Raw genomic sequence first — 17,936 nt, forward strand, 5'->3', positions numbered from 1 at the left:
AGATGCGCTGCGTAATTTGCCATTCACAACAGTAGAGTGGAGGAGGAGTAGACCTTTCTGCCGAACAGCTCTAGCTTCTTGGCATATTTGTCTGTTCCCCGTCTTGAATTGAGATGTCTTTGATCTTTGTTGCGACGACTCCACCACCAAGGAATTTGGTTGTGGGTGGCTGAACAGGAACTCCATGCCCTTCGCCGGCACGAAGTATTTTTTTTTTTTATCCGCTCTCTTCTGGACAGGCGGAATAGTCGCAGGGGTCTGCCATATCATAGTGGCGGACTCCAAGATTGCGTTATCAAGCAGTATTGCTATTCTGGAGGAGGCCGGAGGTCTCAGATTTTTGAGGAGCTTATGGTGTTTCTCTTGCACCTTTGCTGTCTGGATGCCTTGCGTGAAGGCCATCCTCTTAAACAGCTCTTGGAACTGTTTGAGATCGTCCGGAGGATGGACGTCCCCCGGGGCCGTAGCCTCGTCCGGGGAGGAGAGCGAGGAACCGCTAGGGTACGCCTCTCTGGACCCTTCCGGTTCCTGTTGGTGATGGTACATCCGCTCTCTGGAAGCTTGCAAGGGAAAAATCTCGGGGTTCCATAACCAGTTCCCCCTGAGATACTTGAGTCTCTGTCCCCGTTCGCGATTGCCCTCGGGGATACGGGACCGTCTGTGGGGATCTTTCCCTGGTAGATTGCTGGTGGTGTCTATGCCCCGCGTGATAGGGGCGACCGTGGCAGCATGGGCACTGCTCTTGGGAAGGTGACCTAGACCACGCCCTTGGTGCATACCCTCTGCGTCTGGGGGAGTGAGATCGTCGAGAGACCTGGGACAGTGGAGAGAGCGATTTGTGATAGTACTCCAGCAGCTCAAACCCCAGGAAGGGTGAAGGTGGTCCCAGCCAGGGCGAGGCTGGTTGTAAAAATGGAGACGGGGGCTCCGGGTAGGCTAGGGGGGACCCCTGCCTCCTAGTTGGAGTCTGCAGCATGAGCAGAGGGCTGAGAGAAAGCAACTCTGCAGCCCTGTCTGGAGAGGGGCTGCGGTGCCTTGTTTTGTGTGCAGCCTTCCCCCTCCCTTGAGGGGGTAGCTCCGCTCCCTGACATGTAGGGGATCTCAGCCCCGTCTGCGCTGTGCTCGGCACGCTTATGGGCAGTGCCGCACGGGCGGTGTCCTCCGGTGCCTGCAGGCTGTGTGCCTGCGCGCTCTGCACCGCTGGTTCCCCGGGGTCGGTGCCACTGCTTGCAGTGCCACCGGTACCGGCGCTTGTTTAGCCGCCGCCGTGCCTGCGGTGCGGGGCGGCTGTTTGATTATCGGAGGCTGAGCCGCCTCCAAGTGGCTCTCCGTGCCACCGCTGATCAGCTGTTGCTGAGGCTGGGGGCTGTGCGCTCCTCCCATCCCGCTCACTGTTGCTGCCGGCAGGGATCGGGCTGGGGAGACTTTCCTCCGTTTTTGCGCTGATGGGGTGAGGGAGGCGGCTTTCCTTTTATGGGCCCTGGAGGGTCCTTCCTGCTGCGGCCGCTCCGGCACGTCTGGCTGGAGGGCCTTGTCGAAGAGCAGCATTTTAAGCCGCATCTCCCTGTCCTTCCTTGCTCTGGCTGTTAATTTTGCACAGAAGGAGCATTTCTGCGTGACATGGGACTCCCCCAGGCACCTTATGCAGTGACTTTGCCCATCAGACGCTGGCATTGCCTCTCGGCAAGACACTCATTCCTTGAATCCTGAATAGGACATTGTTGGTGAGTCTTTCAGTTGTTAATGGGGTACTTAGCACCTTCTTTGTGCTGTTTTCCCCCTCTCCGATAGCCTGCCGCGGCAGGAGGGCTAATGGCCCTAGGCTCCTGGCCTCCAGTGCTCCGCTTGTTACTAGGGCTGGACTGAATGCCGTCCCGCTTGTTGTTTCTTTTTTTTTTTTCTTTGAAAATAACAACTGGCTAACTTAACGGTAGCCTAAGAACTTGAAAACTTTAAAGAAAAACAGTTAAAACCACTGAATACGCTAACTTGGCCGTAGCCTAGTCGGATTCCGTCTGCAGCCGACGGCGGTTAAGAGGAACTGGCGGGGACCGGATCGCGCACGTGGCCAGGAGCGCGCAAGGGAGCGGCGCGCACCGGCGCATGCGCGGTCCGGCAGAAACCGCTTGGAAGATCCGATCTGCGGCACCGGGCGAGCCCGACACCTAATGTGGAGCACCCACGGGGACACTCGAAGAAGAAACATTTTTTTACCCAGGCAACTGAATGATTTTCAGTCTCAGTGAGATCAGAAAGCCTATGTCTTGACATTTATGGGATTGTTTGAATTACATTAGCAGATAACCACACAACCTTGACACAAATTGCACACTTATCTTGCAATCCAGTGACCATGGACAGGAAAATAAAACGCAGAACTCTGGCAGTAGAGATAAATCTGATCTTTTTTCTATAAAACATCTACTGTATTCTGGAAAGTTAAGAATTAGCTGCACACAACTGCAATCACAGCTGTATATGCACAATTAACCTATTGAAAGGACTGGTTAGGCATGTGTTTGGGTTTGCAAATGGCCATCTGTGTATACAGTCATGGATGCACAAAGGCGGTGCACAGCTACATCTGACCAATTGTGAAAATCAGCCCCCCTCCATGTCATTATCACTGAACATTTTCCCTGATTAAAAAGCAACTTTCAGGATACATGGAATCAGATCTTACTTTTCATAGTGCTGGAAGAAGGTCTGGAGATTGCATATTACAAAACATCTCTAATTGGCCTGTTCTCAGCACAACTTTCCATCTGGGCATCACAATAGGCATCAGCAATGTCAACAGTTGTTACAGAGACACTGCCAGATTTTTTTTTTAATCCCTGTGTCATCTGAACTAGCTCCAAGTGGATCTAGATGTCACAGTAGTTAAAATGACAGTGGTCACCGACATCTTATCCGCGCTAGACCTTCCATTTCTATCACCACTGGTGGAGCATCACTGGAGGAAAATTTGGCGAATGGGGTTAGTGGGAAATGTCTATTGTAAACAAGGACTTAATTCCTAGTGGATCATCAAAATACCCACTTCAGAACTCAATAAGATTGTCGGTCTTTGCCTGAGAGAGGCCAAAGCACTGGGAACATTGTTGCACCACAGATCTTTCACCCTAGTAGAACAGAGAGTAGAACTACACTGCGGGCAAAGTTGAACTAAGTTATGCCACTCCAGCTACATGAATAGCATAGCTGGAGTTAACATAACTTAGACTCACCAAGGTGACCACATTGCCAGGGTATGATGGGAGAGTTTCCGCCATCAACCTCCCTTATTCCTGGCAGCCCCGTGGCATACAAGGGTCAACAGGAGTGTGAGAAGCAGATGATGTGGAAAAAGCTAATGTACTCAATGCTCCCCGCAATTTTTTTTTTTTGCCTCTGTCTTCAGTGAGATCAGCTCACAGAGTACTACACTGGGCAACGCAGTGTGGGAAGGAGGTGGGCAGCCCTCCATGGAAAAACAACAGGTTAAGAACTCTTTAGAAAAGCTGAACAAATCCATAGGACCAGATCACACACATCAAAGAATGCTGAGGGAATTGGCTGATGTGATTGCAGAACCACTGACTGTTATGTTTGAAAACTTGTGGCAATTGGGGGAGGTCCCAAGTGATTGGACAAAGGCAAATGTAAGTATCCGATTTTTAAAAAAGGAAGGAGAACCTGGGGGACTGCAGACCCGTCAGCTTCACTTCAGTTCCTGGAAAAATCATGGAGGGGATTCTGAATGAATTCATTCTGAAGTACTTGGAAGACAGGAAAGTGATCAAGAATAGTCAAAATGGATTCACCAAGGGCAAATCACTCCTGACCAACCTGACTGCCTTCTATAATGAGGTAGCTAGCTCTGTGGATATGGGGAAGCCCGTGGAAAGAATATACCTTAACCTTAGAAAAGGTTTTGTTACAGCCACCATAATATCCTCGCCAACAAGTAAAGGAGCATGGACTGAATAAATGGACTGTAAAATAGATAGAAAGTTGGCTAAATTGTCAGGCTCATTGGGTAGTGATCAATGGCTCTATGTCTGGTTGGCAACCAGTATCGAGTGGAGTACCCCAAGGGTTGGTTCTTGGGCCAGTTTTCCTCAACATCTTTATTAATGACCTGGATGAGGGTATGGATCACACCCTCAGCAAATGTACATATAACACTAAACTAGGTGGAGAGGTTGATATACTAGAGGATAGGGATAGGGTGCAGAGATACCTAGACAAATTGGAAGATCAGGCCAAAAGAAATCTGATGAGGTTCAACAAGGACAAGTGCAAACTCCTGTACTTAGGACAGAGGAATCCCAAGTACTGCTACAGGCTGGGAACTGACCAGCTAAGCAGCAGTTCTTCAGAAAAGAACCTGAGGATTACAGTGGAGGAAAAACTGGATATGAGCTAACAGTGTGCTCATGTAGCCAAGAAGGCTAATGGCATAATGTGGTGCATTAGTTGGAGCACAGCCTGCAGATCTAGAGAAGTGATAATTCCTCTTCATTTGGCACTGGTGAAGCCACATGTGGAGTATTGCTTCCAATTCCGGGGCCTACAATACGCAAAAGATCTAGAGGCAGTGGAGAGAGTCCAACGGAGGGCAACAAAAATGATTCGCTGGCTGGAGTACACGACTTGTGAGGAGAGGTGGAGGGATTTGGGCTTATTTAGTCTACAGACAAGAAAAAGCGAAGAGGAGATTTGACAGCAGCCTTCAACAGCCTGAAAGAGGGGTTCCAAAAATGTTGGAGAGAGGCTGTCCTCCATAGTGACACATTACCAAACAAGGAGAAATGGTCTCCAGTTGCAGTGAGGGAGGTCTAGGTGGCATATTAGGAAACACTGTTCCATTAGGAGAGTGGTGAAGCTCTGGAATGGGTTACCTAGGAAGATGGAAAAATCTTCTTCCTTTGTCCCTTGACAGAACCCTGGCCGGGATGATTTAGTTGGGATTGGTCCTGCGTTCACAGCAGGGGTTTTGATTCAATGACCTCCTGAGGTTTCTTCCAACCATATGTTTCTATGGTTTAGACTATCTCTACCATACCTGCTAAATCAGCCCCCAGGAGGTCGATATACTGGTAAGAGTAGACCAGCCCTCAGTGGGTAAGCAGTACTGTGCCTTTTCTCCACCACATCCAGCTTGAGTCTTTATTGCTGTTCACCTTTCCAGAGCATTATTTCATCTAAACTGTTTAACTAACTAACCTCTGAAGTCTGGATTTCTGCTGGAAATGTAGCTGCAATTTACTGTAGATGGAGCTAAAGTATTTTGTGCTGTCAGCATAAAAAGGACAAGGGAGAAAATGTCTACCACCCACCCAGTCTTATTTTAGTTGTGCAGGAGGTAAAGGTTGTGCTTCATCAACACTTGCCTGATTCAAAATATTCCATGTAGTTGCTTATTTCTTGTGAATGAAGTTTTAAGTGCTCCTTGGGTAACATTAGTGAGGAAACAAAATAGGATAATCCTGTGCAGTGAGAAGATGAAGTTTACGGATTCTGTAGCAAAGGAACAACTAGGTGTACCACCTCATGTTTCTTCATTGTCAAACACCATATTTTCTGACCACTTTTCATTTAAAAATCTACATAGTTCTTTATAGACTATAGGTTTTAAAAATATATTTTAATATAAAAATGCCAGCAATCTAGGGTGAGACGGTCAATCTCAAAGTCAGTAGTTCAACCACTTCGAGTAATCCACAACAACAGATAACCAATGAATGTTTGCAACAGAAAAAATATAGTTCAAGTGAAACCAAATTCATTTTCAGCTTGCAGAACCACAATTCTGATGGTACATGATGTTTTCTTATCCAGAATTTTGGAATTATTAAAGAAGGGCCCACTCTATATCATCTATTCCAGTTTGTACAAGACAATATCATGCTGGGACAGGACTATGGGAACCAGATCTAGCTTACATCAATTTCTGTAGCTCTGTTACTTTCATCTGCGATACAACTGCTGAGGATTTTGACTTGGTGGTTTATTCATTACGAGTAATAGTTTTACTATTCATCCTGTACAGACATTGCCAATAAACTTAATGTTTTATATACTTCACTGTCAATTCTTGATTCCTAGATGTAAGGAGCTCCTTTGTCCTGGCAGTGTACAGTATGCTTTTAAATCCCCTTTTTTTAAAAATAATGTTTTTCCCTTACACATCCGATAATCTTCTTGTTTTACGTCCCTTCTTTCTAGAAGTTGTTCAAGCTATACAAATACAAAAAACAGATTTCTCCAAGAAGAAGCCAAACCAAATGAGATCATCCTTAAATAGATTCAGGAAGCCAAAAATGTTGTGATATTATCTTTCTGTGGACTCAACCCACTACAAAAGGAGGATAAAGTAAAATTATAGGGGAGAGGAAAGAAAATTGGAGAGAAAACATTATATTTATGCTTACATTAGGAAAACTGTACAACTATATAACAAAAGCATAAAACATGTCAGGACCTATTAATTTAACTACACATCTATACTTCTGGGATGCTGGAGGCATTCTATCTTCAAATTTATACTTCACAATGCAGTAAAGACATGTATCTGTTCACAGAAATGCCACATTTACATACTTAGAGTTCTTGATTGTTCTATATGTCACGTGTGCTGTGTCACATGTTCTATTTCAGGATGATTGTTCTCTTAGAGAACACATGTACAGAACATAGTCCCACAGACAGAAAAATCCATAACACAGCTCTTCTTCACAAAACACTACTCAAAATCATGCTCCCCTAGGTTTCTCTCTCTGGTCTAGTCTAGCTTCATCATCCTGCAGGGCCACTCATCAGCTCAATTCCCCATCCTAGGGTTTCTCACTGTCTAATTGTAAGCCAGTTTCCCCAGTGGCCGAATGAGGGAGACCCAGGCCCACCAACTACCCTAGGTCCCAGTCCAGGGACCATAAGAACAGCAGATGTGCTGCCATATCTTTTTAACTACACTGCTTTCAGTTACCTTGGCCACTTCCCCGCTTTGCCCAAGCTTTACCTCGGGGATCGTGTAAGGGCTTGTCTTCACCTTCCTGGAGATTTATCTACAGTTCAATTTAATGGGTCTACTAAAGACCCACTAAATCAACTGCTTATGGTACCCCCTCAACCCAGGTACTCAACCGGGTGGTGAGTGGGCAAAGGGAGAATTTCTTTGGTCAGCCTTCCACTGTGGGGACACAGAAGAAATTTCACCTAAGGTATGTCAACTCCAGACATGCTATTCTCATAGCTAGAGTTGCATATTTTTGGTCAACCTTCTCTGGTAGTGTAGACCTGGCCTACATGCAGCTAGACAGCCCCTTCCTTGCTTCCCCAGTTCCTGTCCGCACTGAGCTGTCCATGGTGCTGCAGCTCCTTTTGGTCAGCCATGAGCACCATTTGTACTACACTAGCACGAGCAAAGAATTGACTCTCTCTGGCTCTGCAGTACTTTTTGTATGATCTTTCTGCACCCTGATTGGCTGCTTTCCCTGCAGCTTCCCTTTCCTGCTGTTTGAAGGACTTCTTTAGTGTTCCTTTTCTGGGATGGATATGGTAGAACAGTGAGATCTCCAGAAGGGAGCTTCCACTCATAGTCCACCCCAGCAATGGAAGATGGACAAATAGGACTTCAGAAACCAGTTCATCCAAAGAATCTCCCTCTTAAGAAATAAGGCTGTACTTAATAAAATGGACTGTTTTACATCTAAAATGTAAAAGTATCAGACAGGTAACTGAGTTAGTCTGTATCTTCAAAAACAATAAGAAGTCCTGTGGCACCTTGTAGACTAACAGATATTTTGGGCAAAGCTTATGCTCCAAAACATCTGTTAGTCTATCAGGTGCCACAGGACTTAAAATGTATAAGTAGTTATCTTAATGTGTAACACCATTATAGTCACAGTGTATTTAGATAACTGCCTAACTTGCTCTTATTTTACTGGATAAACAAGGATGTATGTTTGGATAATGAAGGGCATGACTCCCTAGGATTCCCCATTCAGTGTCACAATTAGGCAAATTGTTTGTTTAATACCTGGAAGCCTGACCCATTGGAGGAGTTTGGTCTATTGGGTAGAGCACTGGACTGGGACTCAAGTACTCTAGGTTTAATATGCAGTTCAGCTAATAGCCTGAAGGGTGATCTTGAGTATGTCATACCCCTGCCTGAGCCTCAGTTTCTCCATCTGTAAAACAGGCATAATGATACTGACCTCCTTTGTAAAGGTACTTCAGCATCAACTAATGAAAGCAGTGTGCCTTCACGCTTCAATTATAAAATGTGTATTAGGACTTCTTAATTTAATTTTGCTGTTATACTAATTAACCCCTCACTCCCCCTTTCTCAATAGCTAGTCAGAAAGAACGTTGAAAAAATTATGTAGATATCATTATTATTAGTGATTTTTATAGCTCAGATTTTTTTCATATTTCTTTTTTCTCCTACCATAAACCCTTCTATCAAGTATTCTGTAATAATTCACTCAGTACATTTTCTTTCAATCTTGTGGTACTTACAAATGAGGGGTGTGGGGTAAGCAGCCAAAGCATTTGATCTCAAACTCAGGTACTTACCAACTACTGCCAGATTATGCTCAGAGCCACATGCAATCTGCAAAAGAAAAGTGAATGAACAAATCAATCTGCAGACAAGTGTAATCAGTACAGCCCAACCAAATTCACAGCCATTAAAAATGTATCACAGACTGTGAAATCTGGTCTTTTGGGTGCTTTTACCCTGTACTGTACAGATTTCACAGGGGCATCAGCACTTCTCAAATCAAGGGTCCTGACCCAAAAGGGAGTTGCTAAGTTATTTTGGTGGGCTTACAGTATTGCCACCCCTACTTCTGTGCTGCTGCTTTCAGAGCTGGGCAGCTGGTGAGTAACAGAGGCTTACTGAGGGCCCAGCTCTAAAAGCAGCAGCACAGAAGTAAGAGTGGCAATAACATGCTACGCCATCCTTACTTCTGTGCTGTTGTTACTGGCAGCTCTGCCTTCAAAGCTGGGCTCCCAGACAGCAGCTGCCCTTTTCCCACTGCCCTCCTCTGAAGACAGAGCCACTGCCAGCAGCAACACAGAAATAAAGATAATATTACACACACCCAAAAAAAAATCTTGCAATCCTCCAACAACTCATTTTTGGGTCAGAACCCCTATAATTACACCACTGTGAAATTTCAGATTTAAAGAGCTGACATTACAGAATTTATGATTTTTAAATTCCTATGACCATGAAATAGACCAAAATAGACCATGAATTTGGTAGATCCCTAGTAAGAAATACGATTAGGACAAAGGCAACCACATCCATGACAGGAAATTAAAAACGAGGCTAAAACAAAAATGTGGTGTGTACCATGCAAAACTAAGTTTGAAGTATGCTACTGCACATTTTTTGGGAAAATTTCATTAGTGGGGTCACTTCATTTGTTAATAAATGGCTATTTACATTACAAAAGACAAACAATAACAACTGGTACTTCTTTCTCTGTTTGTAAGGTAGACCACAGATAGGCAAACATCTTAACTTTATGCACTTGCATCAATAGGACTGTTTGTGTACATAAATTAAGCAGGAGCACAAGTCTTTTGGGTATCAAGGTCAAAGGGAGAAAGACCAGGAATTAAATGGACAATGAAGATCTAATTTCCTTCTCATCCATTCACACCTACTAATAGCTCCTGAAGAGCACTGAGACATTTTGGCAGGAAAGTGTGGGGAAGCTTCCAGTTATCCTAAACCCCAACCCCCACCCCACCCCGTGCTTGTCTGGAAGAGAGGACTTCTACTGCAAAGGATTTCATAATGCATAGGGGCTCCTTCTACGAGCACTACACTCTGAATAATTTAATGTACATAGCTTAAAAGAGGAAGATAGTGAAATTCTCTTTTTAACATGTTTTGAAAGGCGTAAATTCACCTGGAACAAGCTAATTTGGCTGAAATTTTCCCCCATGTCAATTGAAATGAATCCTGTCCTGATGGCCCAGGATAAAAGTGTAATCTGTATTTTAAAAAATATCCATCCACCATACACACACTCACCCTCCCTTTCTCCCTCCCTCCCTAAGACTTTAAAGTTAGCAGAGACATGCACTCCCACAGCTTCTTTTACTTCTCGCTACTGCTGTGAAGATGGAAAATGGAAAGGTAATCTCAGAGATAAAGTTCCCTATCCTAATTTAATCCCTATTAATTTAATACTCATTCATTCAGTGAGCATACTCGCTGCAGGCAGTGCTACCTCTGCATTCTTCTGGAATATTAACTGGTGGCAGCAGCCAAATATCAGAAGTCACGTGGACTTCACTAGATTTAAACAAGAGGGGAGTAATTAAAAGAACCTTTTTATCTTATGAAGAACTAAATCACCAGGAAAGAAGAAAGCCATACACCCAGTTCATAAGAAATCTGGAAACTCATTACTAAGTTCTAAGGTTATTGAATCAACCAGAATAAACTGCAATCAAACCATACTTTTTCACTATTAAAAATATAACATTAAATAAAGATACTAGATCTGCAGATTTTTAAGGCCAGAAGAAAATATTGTGATCACATAACTAAGGCCTTGCATACCAAAAGCTGTAAGATTTCTCCAAGTGTTTCCTTCATGAAGCCCAAAATTTGTGGTTGAGCTAGCACATGTCTATGACTTCCAGACTTAAGACACTGTATTAGAAGTAAATGCTGTGATCAGGGATATGCAAAACAGCAAAAGTGTGACATGAAAATCGCCTTATTATTAGCTAGCTAGTAGCTGAATGCCCATGTTGTGGCACTTGGGCCAAATAATGCACTGTATATTCGGTATCCCTAATACAACCAATGAAACAGTTGCATGCAAATTAGCTGTAGAGTAATAGTGCTGTGTGGTTGAACAACTACTGATATTGCACCAGTCTTAGATTCTTGACATTACATACCTATTACCCGTCACGTAAGTATAATTCATCAAGTCAACATGATTGAGAACTTAAAAACTCAATAGTAACAGATCAAAAAAACCCAATCATGATTGAATCTAGTGATATTCTAACCAATAAGTAGTTTCAGCCCTGCTGATGGCTGGTCCCACTACTTCATGCTAACTCAGACATTTGAGGCTTCAGAGCAGCATACAAAGTGACAATATTAGAATCTTATCTCACAAATGCTGTACTAATAAAGTTGACAACTGAGATTCAACAAATCTCTGGTTTAAATGTACTGCTCCAAGAAATGAAAGCCTCTGGGCTGGGAAAATCATGTTAACAATTGTTTTAAAAGACATCACGCATTTTGTGATCAATCTCATTTTCTGGAACAATTAGCATATATGGACTGAGTGAAAACAATGCCCTTAGAAGGACACTACTGAAGCAGCTGTAAGACCTCTACCTTGCAATATTACAGCTACTCAGAGCTTCAAGCACAGGCATATTAAAATGCATAACATATGGCTGTATTATTGTACTCTTCATGCAACAAGGACACACACTGTGGCAGTACTGATTTTTCATGTTTCTTCATTGGTTAATGCAGCCCACCAACGATGTTGGGGTTTAAAGGCTGTTGCCATGGAAACAAGATCTGCACAAAGAAATGCATGTGAACCCTTGATAGGAAAAACATCAAATTCTGTATCTTACTGAATGATGAAAAAAGGGATATTAAACCAGCAGTTAATAAAATCAATATGAGATGTGAACTATCTGTTCTCATATTTTTACACAAAGTATGCTGAACACACTTTTTAAGAGGGCTCCGTGAGACAGGCTGTTCACCGTACTTCTGTAAGTCTCACAGATTAATGGGCCCACTGGAAATGCTATGTGTTCAAAACAGAACATGCTGTTTAGAATGTGTGACATCTTCAATAAAGAGCCATTTTGTTCCCGTACCTAAAAACAACAATTATCCAGTCTGTAACTCTGACAGATACACAAAGCAAGCTAGTGATCACTCACTGTTTGGTAATCCATTTATACAACTGTCACCCACAGCAGAACTCCAGGAACCTCCGCCTACATTACACTACCTTCCACCTCCTACTTCACCAGGTAGCGTAGGAAACTGCCATGTGGAAGGCACTGGACGAAACAGAGTTTGCTGCATCATAGGCCTTGTCTGCCCTGACAATTTGCCCCATTATAGTTATTGGTGAACAGCCATTTGTGTCACTGTGTCAGTGCAATCTCCTAATGCACATGAGATAATCCTTTATAAACCATAATTTACATCAGGGCAGTTTCTTCTGAAGCAGGAGAAAACTGCCCAGTGGAAATATCCACTGAAACACCAATCACTGTAATCAAGGAAAGTCTCACGCATAGACAGGGCTATTGGCAGTCATCTTGATTTTCCCTCACAAGCACAGGGCAGGAACGGTGTAATCCTGACAGACCCAGTAGGTTCTGCGCTCCAGTGGACATTCCCCCAGCAAGAGAGCACACAATGCTTGCACTGCTTTCTGAACCCAGGGCTACATCATTTTAAAATGTACCCTGGACTCCGTTAGGAACCCCACTGGAAAAATCTTCCTAAGGGATTCACTGAAACTCCTTCAGCACTGTGGCCAGATCCCAGTCTCTCACTAAAGGCTGGGCCAGCCTCTTACAGAGCCTCAGTTAATCCAGGCATCTTGCTCACTCTAACAGAAGACAGTGTAACACAAAGCTGAATCAAGACTCCTGTAGGTTTTGACTTGAAATGCAGGGTCATCTTGTGAACCTCCCCAGCAGAAGGTCAGCCTTTTAAAATATGAGCCTCCCAGCCCCCAAAATAGCCAGTAATTATCGGAAGTGAAAAACCATTAGGAGAAACTGAATTTATGGTTTGTTGATAGGGTGAGATACCAGCAAGGGAAAAGGGAACTACCAAAGAGATGACCGCTTCCAATGATAACTACCATTTCGTAACACAATAGTGCTGGTATTTATTGCAACAGTCTTCATTTTCTAGCTTCTTCACTTTTTTTTTTAATCCCTGCTTTTTACGGCACAACAGAAGAAAAACTGCATGTTCCTAGACGATAGATAAATAAGTTGAAATCAAGACTATTTGGAGCTTCTGCACTCAATATTATTTTCCAATCATGCAATTATGTTACACTGTATATTTAAACAGGAAAAAAAAGGAAAAAATTAAAGAGTCAGAATAAATCTCTTGCCATTATTGAAGCCCTCTAGAATATTAGATAATGCACACATCTTCTTCCGTTCAAATTTAAATTTCTCCTCTTCTAAATAAAAGTATCCAAGACTGTTGTAGTAGGTGTTCAGATACATATAAACATATTTTAATCACTATAGATCATAAAGATCTCAAAACAATACACAATTAATCAAGAGTCACAATACACCCTAGAGAAGGAAATGGCAGTTAAGAAACATCTCATTCACCTATGAAATGCAGCCATCTCTGGGTAGAAAGCAGCAACTGCTTAACAAGGCACAGCAACACACAATTTAAGGCAGAAAAGAAAGGATGCGTTTTTCCAGTTGAAATGCAGAAGCAACTAGATGCAACTTAAATACAGTTGACTCCTCAGGGTTAACATCAATAACTCTTACTAAACAGCTCCTGGGTTCTTTAATGATTTCAAGCAATTAGGTCTCCTGCTGTACATCTCAGATGAAAGATGTCAGCAGCACAGTGACCCCTTAACCCTGACGGCAAGTAACACCACCACATCTATAACATTTTGTGTTCCTTGGAGCTCTCCTCATCACGCTCTTATCTTCTGAGTAACCCGAGTTCTCTGCTGCAATGTGGGGCACTAGATAAAACAGCTGGGTATAAATATTCAAAAATAAGTCACTTAAAATATTTAATTATTATATTGATAAGATAATGAGAGGAGGATAGTAACTCAAATAAGAGGTATTTGAAAGTCACACAAAATATTAGGAATGAAAATAAAAGTTAAAGGAAGCTCCCTGTTTTTTCTTTCCTGGTTCCAGGATGGACAGATCTATTACCACAGGTCAGTGTGCCTCAAAGTTTTTATTGCATTTATCCTCACAGCCTTCCTGTAAAGTAAGGAAGAGGTATTATCCATTTTACAGATGGAAAATGGAGGCAAAGGAAGACTAAGTGACTTTCCCAAGGTGACAAAGATAGGAACAGAGCCCAGCATCTCCAGAGGCCCTACGTGCTTGAACTTCTAAACCATCCTTCCTCTCTCAATTCTCCCTTGTATGAAGGCATCAAGTTTGAGACCTCTTGGGGAGAAAAGAAAGGAGATGTAAAGAGGGAGAAGGGAAAGTGCAGTGGGTTAGGAGAAGGGAAGGAGAAAGCTGGGTGTTACAAGTGGGGAAACTAAAGATCCCCAGCAGCCTGGAGAAGCTACTAAACATTTTGGCACTTACCCAGAATGAGCTTCCAAGGTTCTGAACGCTGACTATGATAATTCACAGAAGAGGTGGCTCTGAACCTATGCTTAGATTCAGCTTCAAAGAAAACTGCGTAATATCACATGTTCAGCATCATGATAATAACCCTCAATATCTTTAGCTGGGCTGTACATTATTTTTCAAATGACAGATGCCTAAAAGGAAAGGAACTATCAGATCATTTAGCCCATGGCCCAGACAGTGCAGAAATGCTCCCCACAGCACATCAGCTTTTAAAAGTTCTTAAATATTGGATCCTCAGCTTGTCCCTTTGCAGAAATGTTCCTATCATACTAAGGCAGTGGGTTTCAAACTGGCGTATGTGTGCCTTGAAGTACATGAGCTCCTGTCAGGGGTACCCACAAATACTACTATATTGGCAGACAGTGCATTATATTTAGTAAAACTTGGCAATCTAATAATTAGCATATTATGACCCTATCTCAGACAGGAGTGGGAAGGAGAGTCAACTACATTATTTGGAAAGGGGTACACAGCCTACAAAAATTGAAAGCCACTGTACAATAGGACTTCTAAACCTGAATGAAGACATGATTTTTAAGGACTTTCATTTAGACTGCAGCGCCTGTCAGTGTGATTTTTCAGTACATTAAGGGATGTTTACTCTGCAGACAGTACCCTGTGGCATGAAGAAAGGGGAAGAGAGAAGATCAAAAAGGTGGGCACAAAGGCACTCTTTCATCTAAGATTTGATATAGATGTTTGACCACAGAGTGACATGATATCCCTGACAAATCTTGCCTCATTACAGAAACTAGCAAGGCCAGAAGCAGAGAAAGACTCTCTTCCTCCAGGGACTTGACACCAAAAGGGAATGATAAGAGTTGACACAGAGATTGCAGATGACTAAAAAATCAAGATTTATACAATACAGCATAATCATTCTTCCTAGAATTCTTCCTAGTTCCTTCATGCTCTTGATTAATTGTACTGTAACTCATTTGTACTGTTTGACACATACTGAATAACTACATTTCCTATATAGAATTCCACTGATGGGGGTGGGGTGCAGGAGCCAAAGGCAATTAGTGAGACTCTTGATTCCAAACTATCCTTTACTAGGAACTTGTGTTCCTTCTCCAGATCACTTGACGCCTGATTGCTAAGGAGAAGGCAGCTTGCTAACCTAGTCACAGTCTTTGGTTAGTGTGACAGGGTGCAGCAGCCCTGCAATAGCCAGGTATGGGGGCCAGGCTTGCCTGATGGACAAGGCCCCGCCCCCACTGCCCTGCTGGGCATGCTCCAACTGCTACCTCATTATAAAGGCCAGGGAGGCCAGTCCTCTGGGGCTGGCCACCAGGTGAGGAGGAGCTACTGCTAAAACCTGGGAGCAGCAGCGACCTGAGGGGCAGCAGGTGCTCAAGCAGCTGCAGCAGCCACTGCTGCCTGGGGAGCAGCAACAGTTATGATTGTGGCAGCAGCAGTAGTAGCAAAGAGTGCAGCAGCAGCGGCAACACCAGCAGCCCAAGGAGGAGCAGCCAGCGCTAGGACAGCACACATCATCAGAAATGTGGTAGGAAGTAGCCCAGCGCAGGGAGCCAGGAGGTGTCCTGCTAGCTCAGTGTGTTGCAGTGGGTATTTACACCATGTCCCATCTCCAAGAAACTCCTGCCTTCCCTTGTTCCCACTTCCACAGCAGGCACAGAGTCATCAATTTCCCCCTGACATGGCTCAGCAAAGAGGGAAACTGACAGAGTTTCACAGTGCACTTGGACAGTTTTCATGGCACACCAATGTGTCACGGCACACCCACTGAAAACCACTGCCTTAGAGGGCCTTGTCTCCCTATTTTAAAAAATAATCCATATAAAGTGGCTCTGTAACGTCCTCTAGTGACAAAACAAAAGGTCAGACTTTTCAAAAGAGTCTACTGATTTGGAATGACTCCCCCTCCGGGTGTCCAAGTTGAGACATGTTAAAGGGGCCTGAATGTCAGAGAAAGCAATGAGCCCTCCCCCCATGAAATCAAGTCAAAACACACATCCCAACTCCTGTCAGCAGAATGTGGCCAATGAATTTTGCTGAGAATAACTAGTAAGGAGGTCACTCAAATACAGTGGGGACAATCTTTCATATCCTTGTTTCCAGTGGTAGTCCCACTGAAGCTCAAAGAAGCTTACTGGTTTCAGAAAGAAGATTTTACAGGCTCAGGCTCTGTAGAAAATTAAAAAGTCCACCATTCTAGAGAAGGGAATGTTAACGACATTGGAAGTACAATGTTGCTGCCACCTATCCTGATCTGAAATGTACCCCATTTGCACTGGGACTTGAGAAACAAATTATGCAAGAAAACCATCAATTGTCCAGGAAGACAAATGCTGCACCCTGTTCTCAGCCTAAGTCTTATAAATATACGCACACATATCAAACCAAATGGAAAATTTTAGCACTGACTTTAATATGCAAGTCAAAAAATGCAGCATATTATACTTCCTCCTTCCATAAAATATGTCAAAATAAACATTTAGGGGAAAGGTATGAGTTTTATATACCAAATAACTCACTTTGAAAAGAGACTTTTTGGTTCATTTATTCTCCAGTGCAGCTTCAGGCATGTGGCTGGCATGAATTCCATTACTGGCCTGCTCCTTTACCCACAGCAATAAATGGTGCTTTTACCTTTAGGGTGTCACATAACTCTGTACTCTGGAATCCTGGATTCTATACTGGGGCAACACTTAATAACAATCCATCACTCTGCAGCAAACTTATTGGAAAGAAATAAATTAAGCGTCTCCATAAATGCACAAGCTCCCAATGCAAAGATGAATGGATAAGTTCTCCTGGGTAAGGAAAGATTACTGTGTAATAGGTACAGACAGCTGAGCCTGCACTTCAATGCAAGTCTCAAAAAGGAAGTTTGGGGGAAAATGCATCATATCCTGAAGAGATACACTGGCTTCTGCTAAGTGCATACTCATTTGAAAGCTGAATTAGCATAAAGCTGGTTTAATTCCATAACAAAATAACATGAAGTCATTTGATTAGACATTTTGGCCATATTGCAGAGTATGGCCGTACTGCAAAGTATCTGAATCAGAAAAGTATCAGAGAGGTAGCCATGTTAGTATCTTCAAGAACAAGAAGTCCTGTGGCATCTTACAGACTAACACATATTTTGGACCATAAGCTTTTCTGGGCAAAGACTCGCTTCATCAGATGCATCATCACATGGAAAAGTTTGGTGAAAGAAGATTAAGGTCCCTACTTAAGATTTGTTTATGCCTTGAGTATGTATCTGTGAAATCTACAAAAAACACTGACTAGTACTCCTCTGTCTTCAATAATCCCTGTTATTGAGTGTGGCAATGATCCCATAATAATTGTATGCAGTTGATGCATCTGATGAAGTGGGTCTTTGCCCACAGAAGCGTATGCTCCAAAATATCTGTTGGTCTATAACATGGGTGTCCAACCTTTTGGCTTGCCTGGGCCGCATTGAGTGAAGATAGTCTTGGGCCACGTACAAAATATATAATATAGTTAATGTATATAAATCACATAATAATGTTAAAAGTTTACGATCTTGTGGGGCCGCATTACTA

General features: G+C 43.2%; 1 protein-coding gene across 3 annotated transcripts in view; it reads right to left on the reverse strand.

Annotated features, from left to right (window-relative positions):
* Positions 1-17,936, reverse strand: part of SERGEF (secretion regulating guanine nucleotide exchange factor) — a 244,706-nt gene that overhangs the window by 100,014 nt on the left and 126,756 nt on the right. For all 3 annotated transcript variants that reach the window (XM_074999044.1, XM_074999045.1, XM_074999047.1), the window contains one exon: positions 8,566-8,602. In XM_074999044.1, coding sequence (XP_074855145.1) covers positions 8,566-8,602 — 37 coding nt within the window. The remainder of the gene's footprint in view (positions 1-8,565; positions 8,603-17,936) is intronic.

This window comes from Carettochelys insculpta, chromosome 6 (assembly GCF_033958435.1).
Source record: "Carettochelys insculpta isolate YL-2023 chromosome 6, ASM3395843v1, whole genome shotgun sequence".
Classification (NCBI taxonomy): Eukaryota; Metazoa; Chordata; order Testudines; family Carettochelyidae; genus Carettochelys; species Carettochelys insculpta.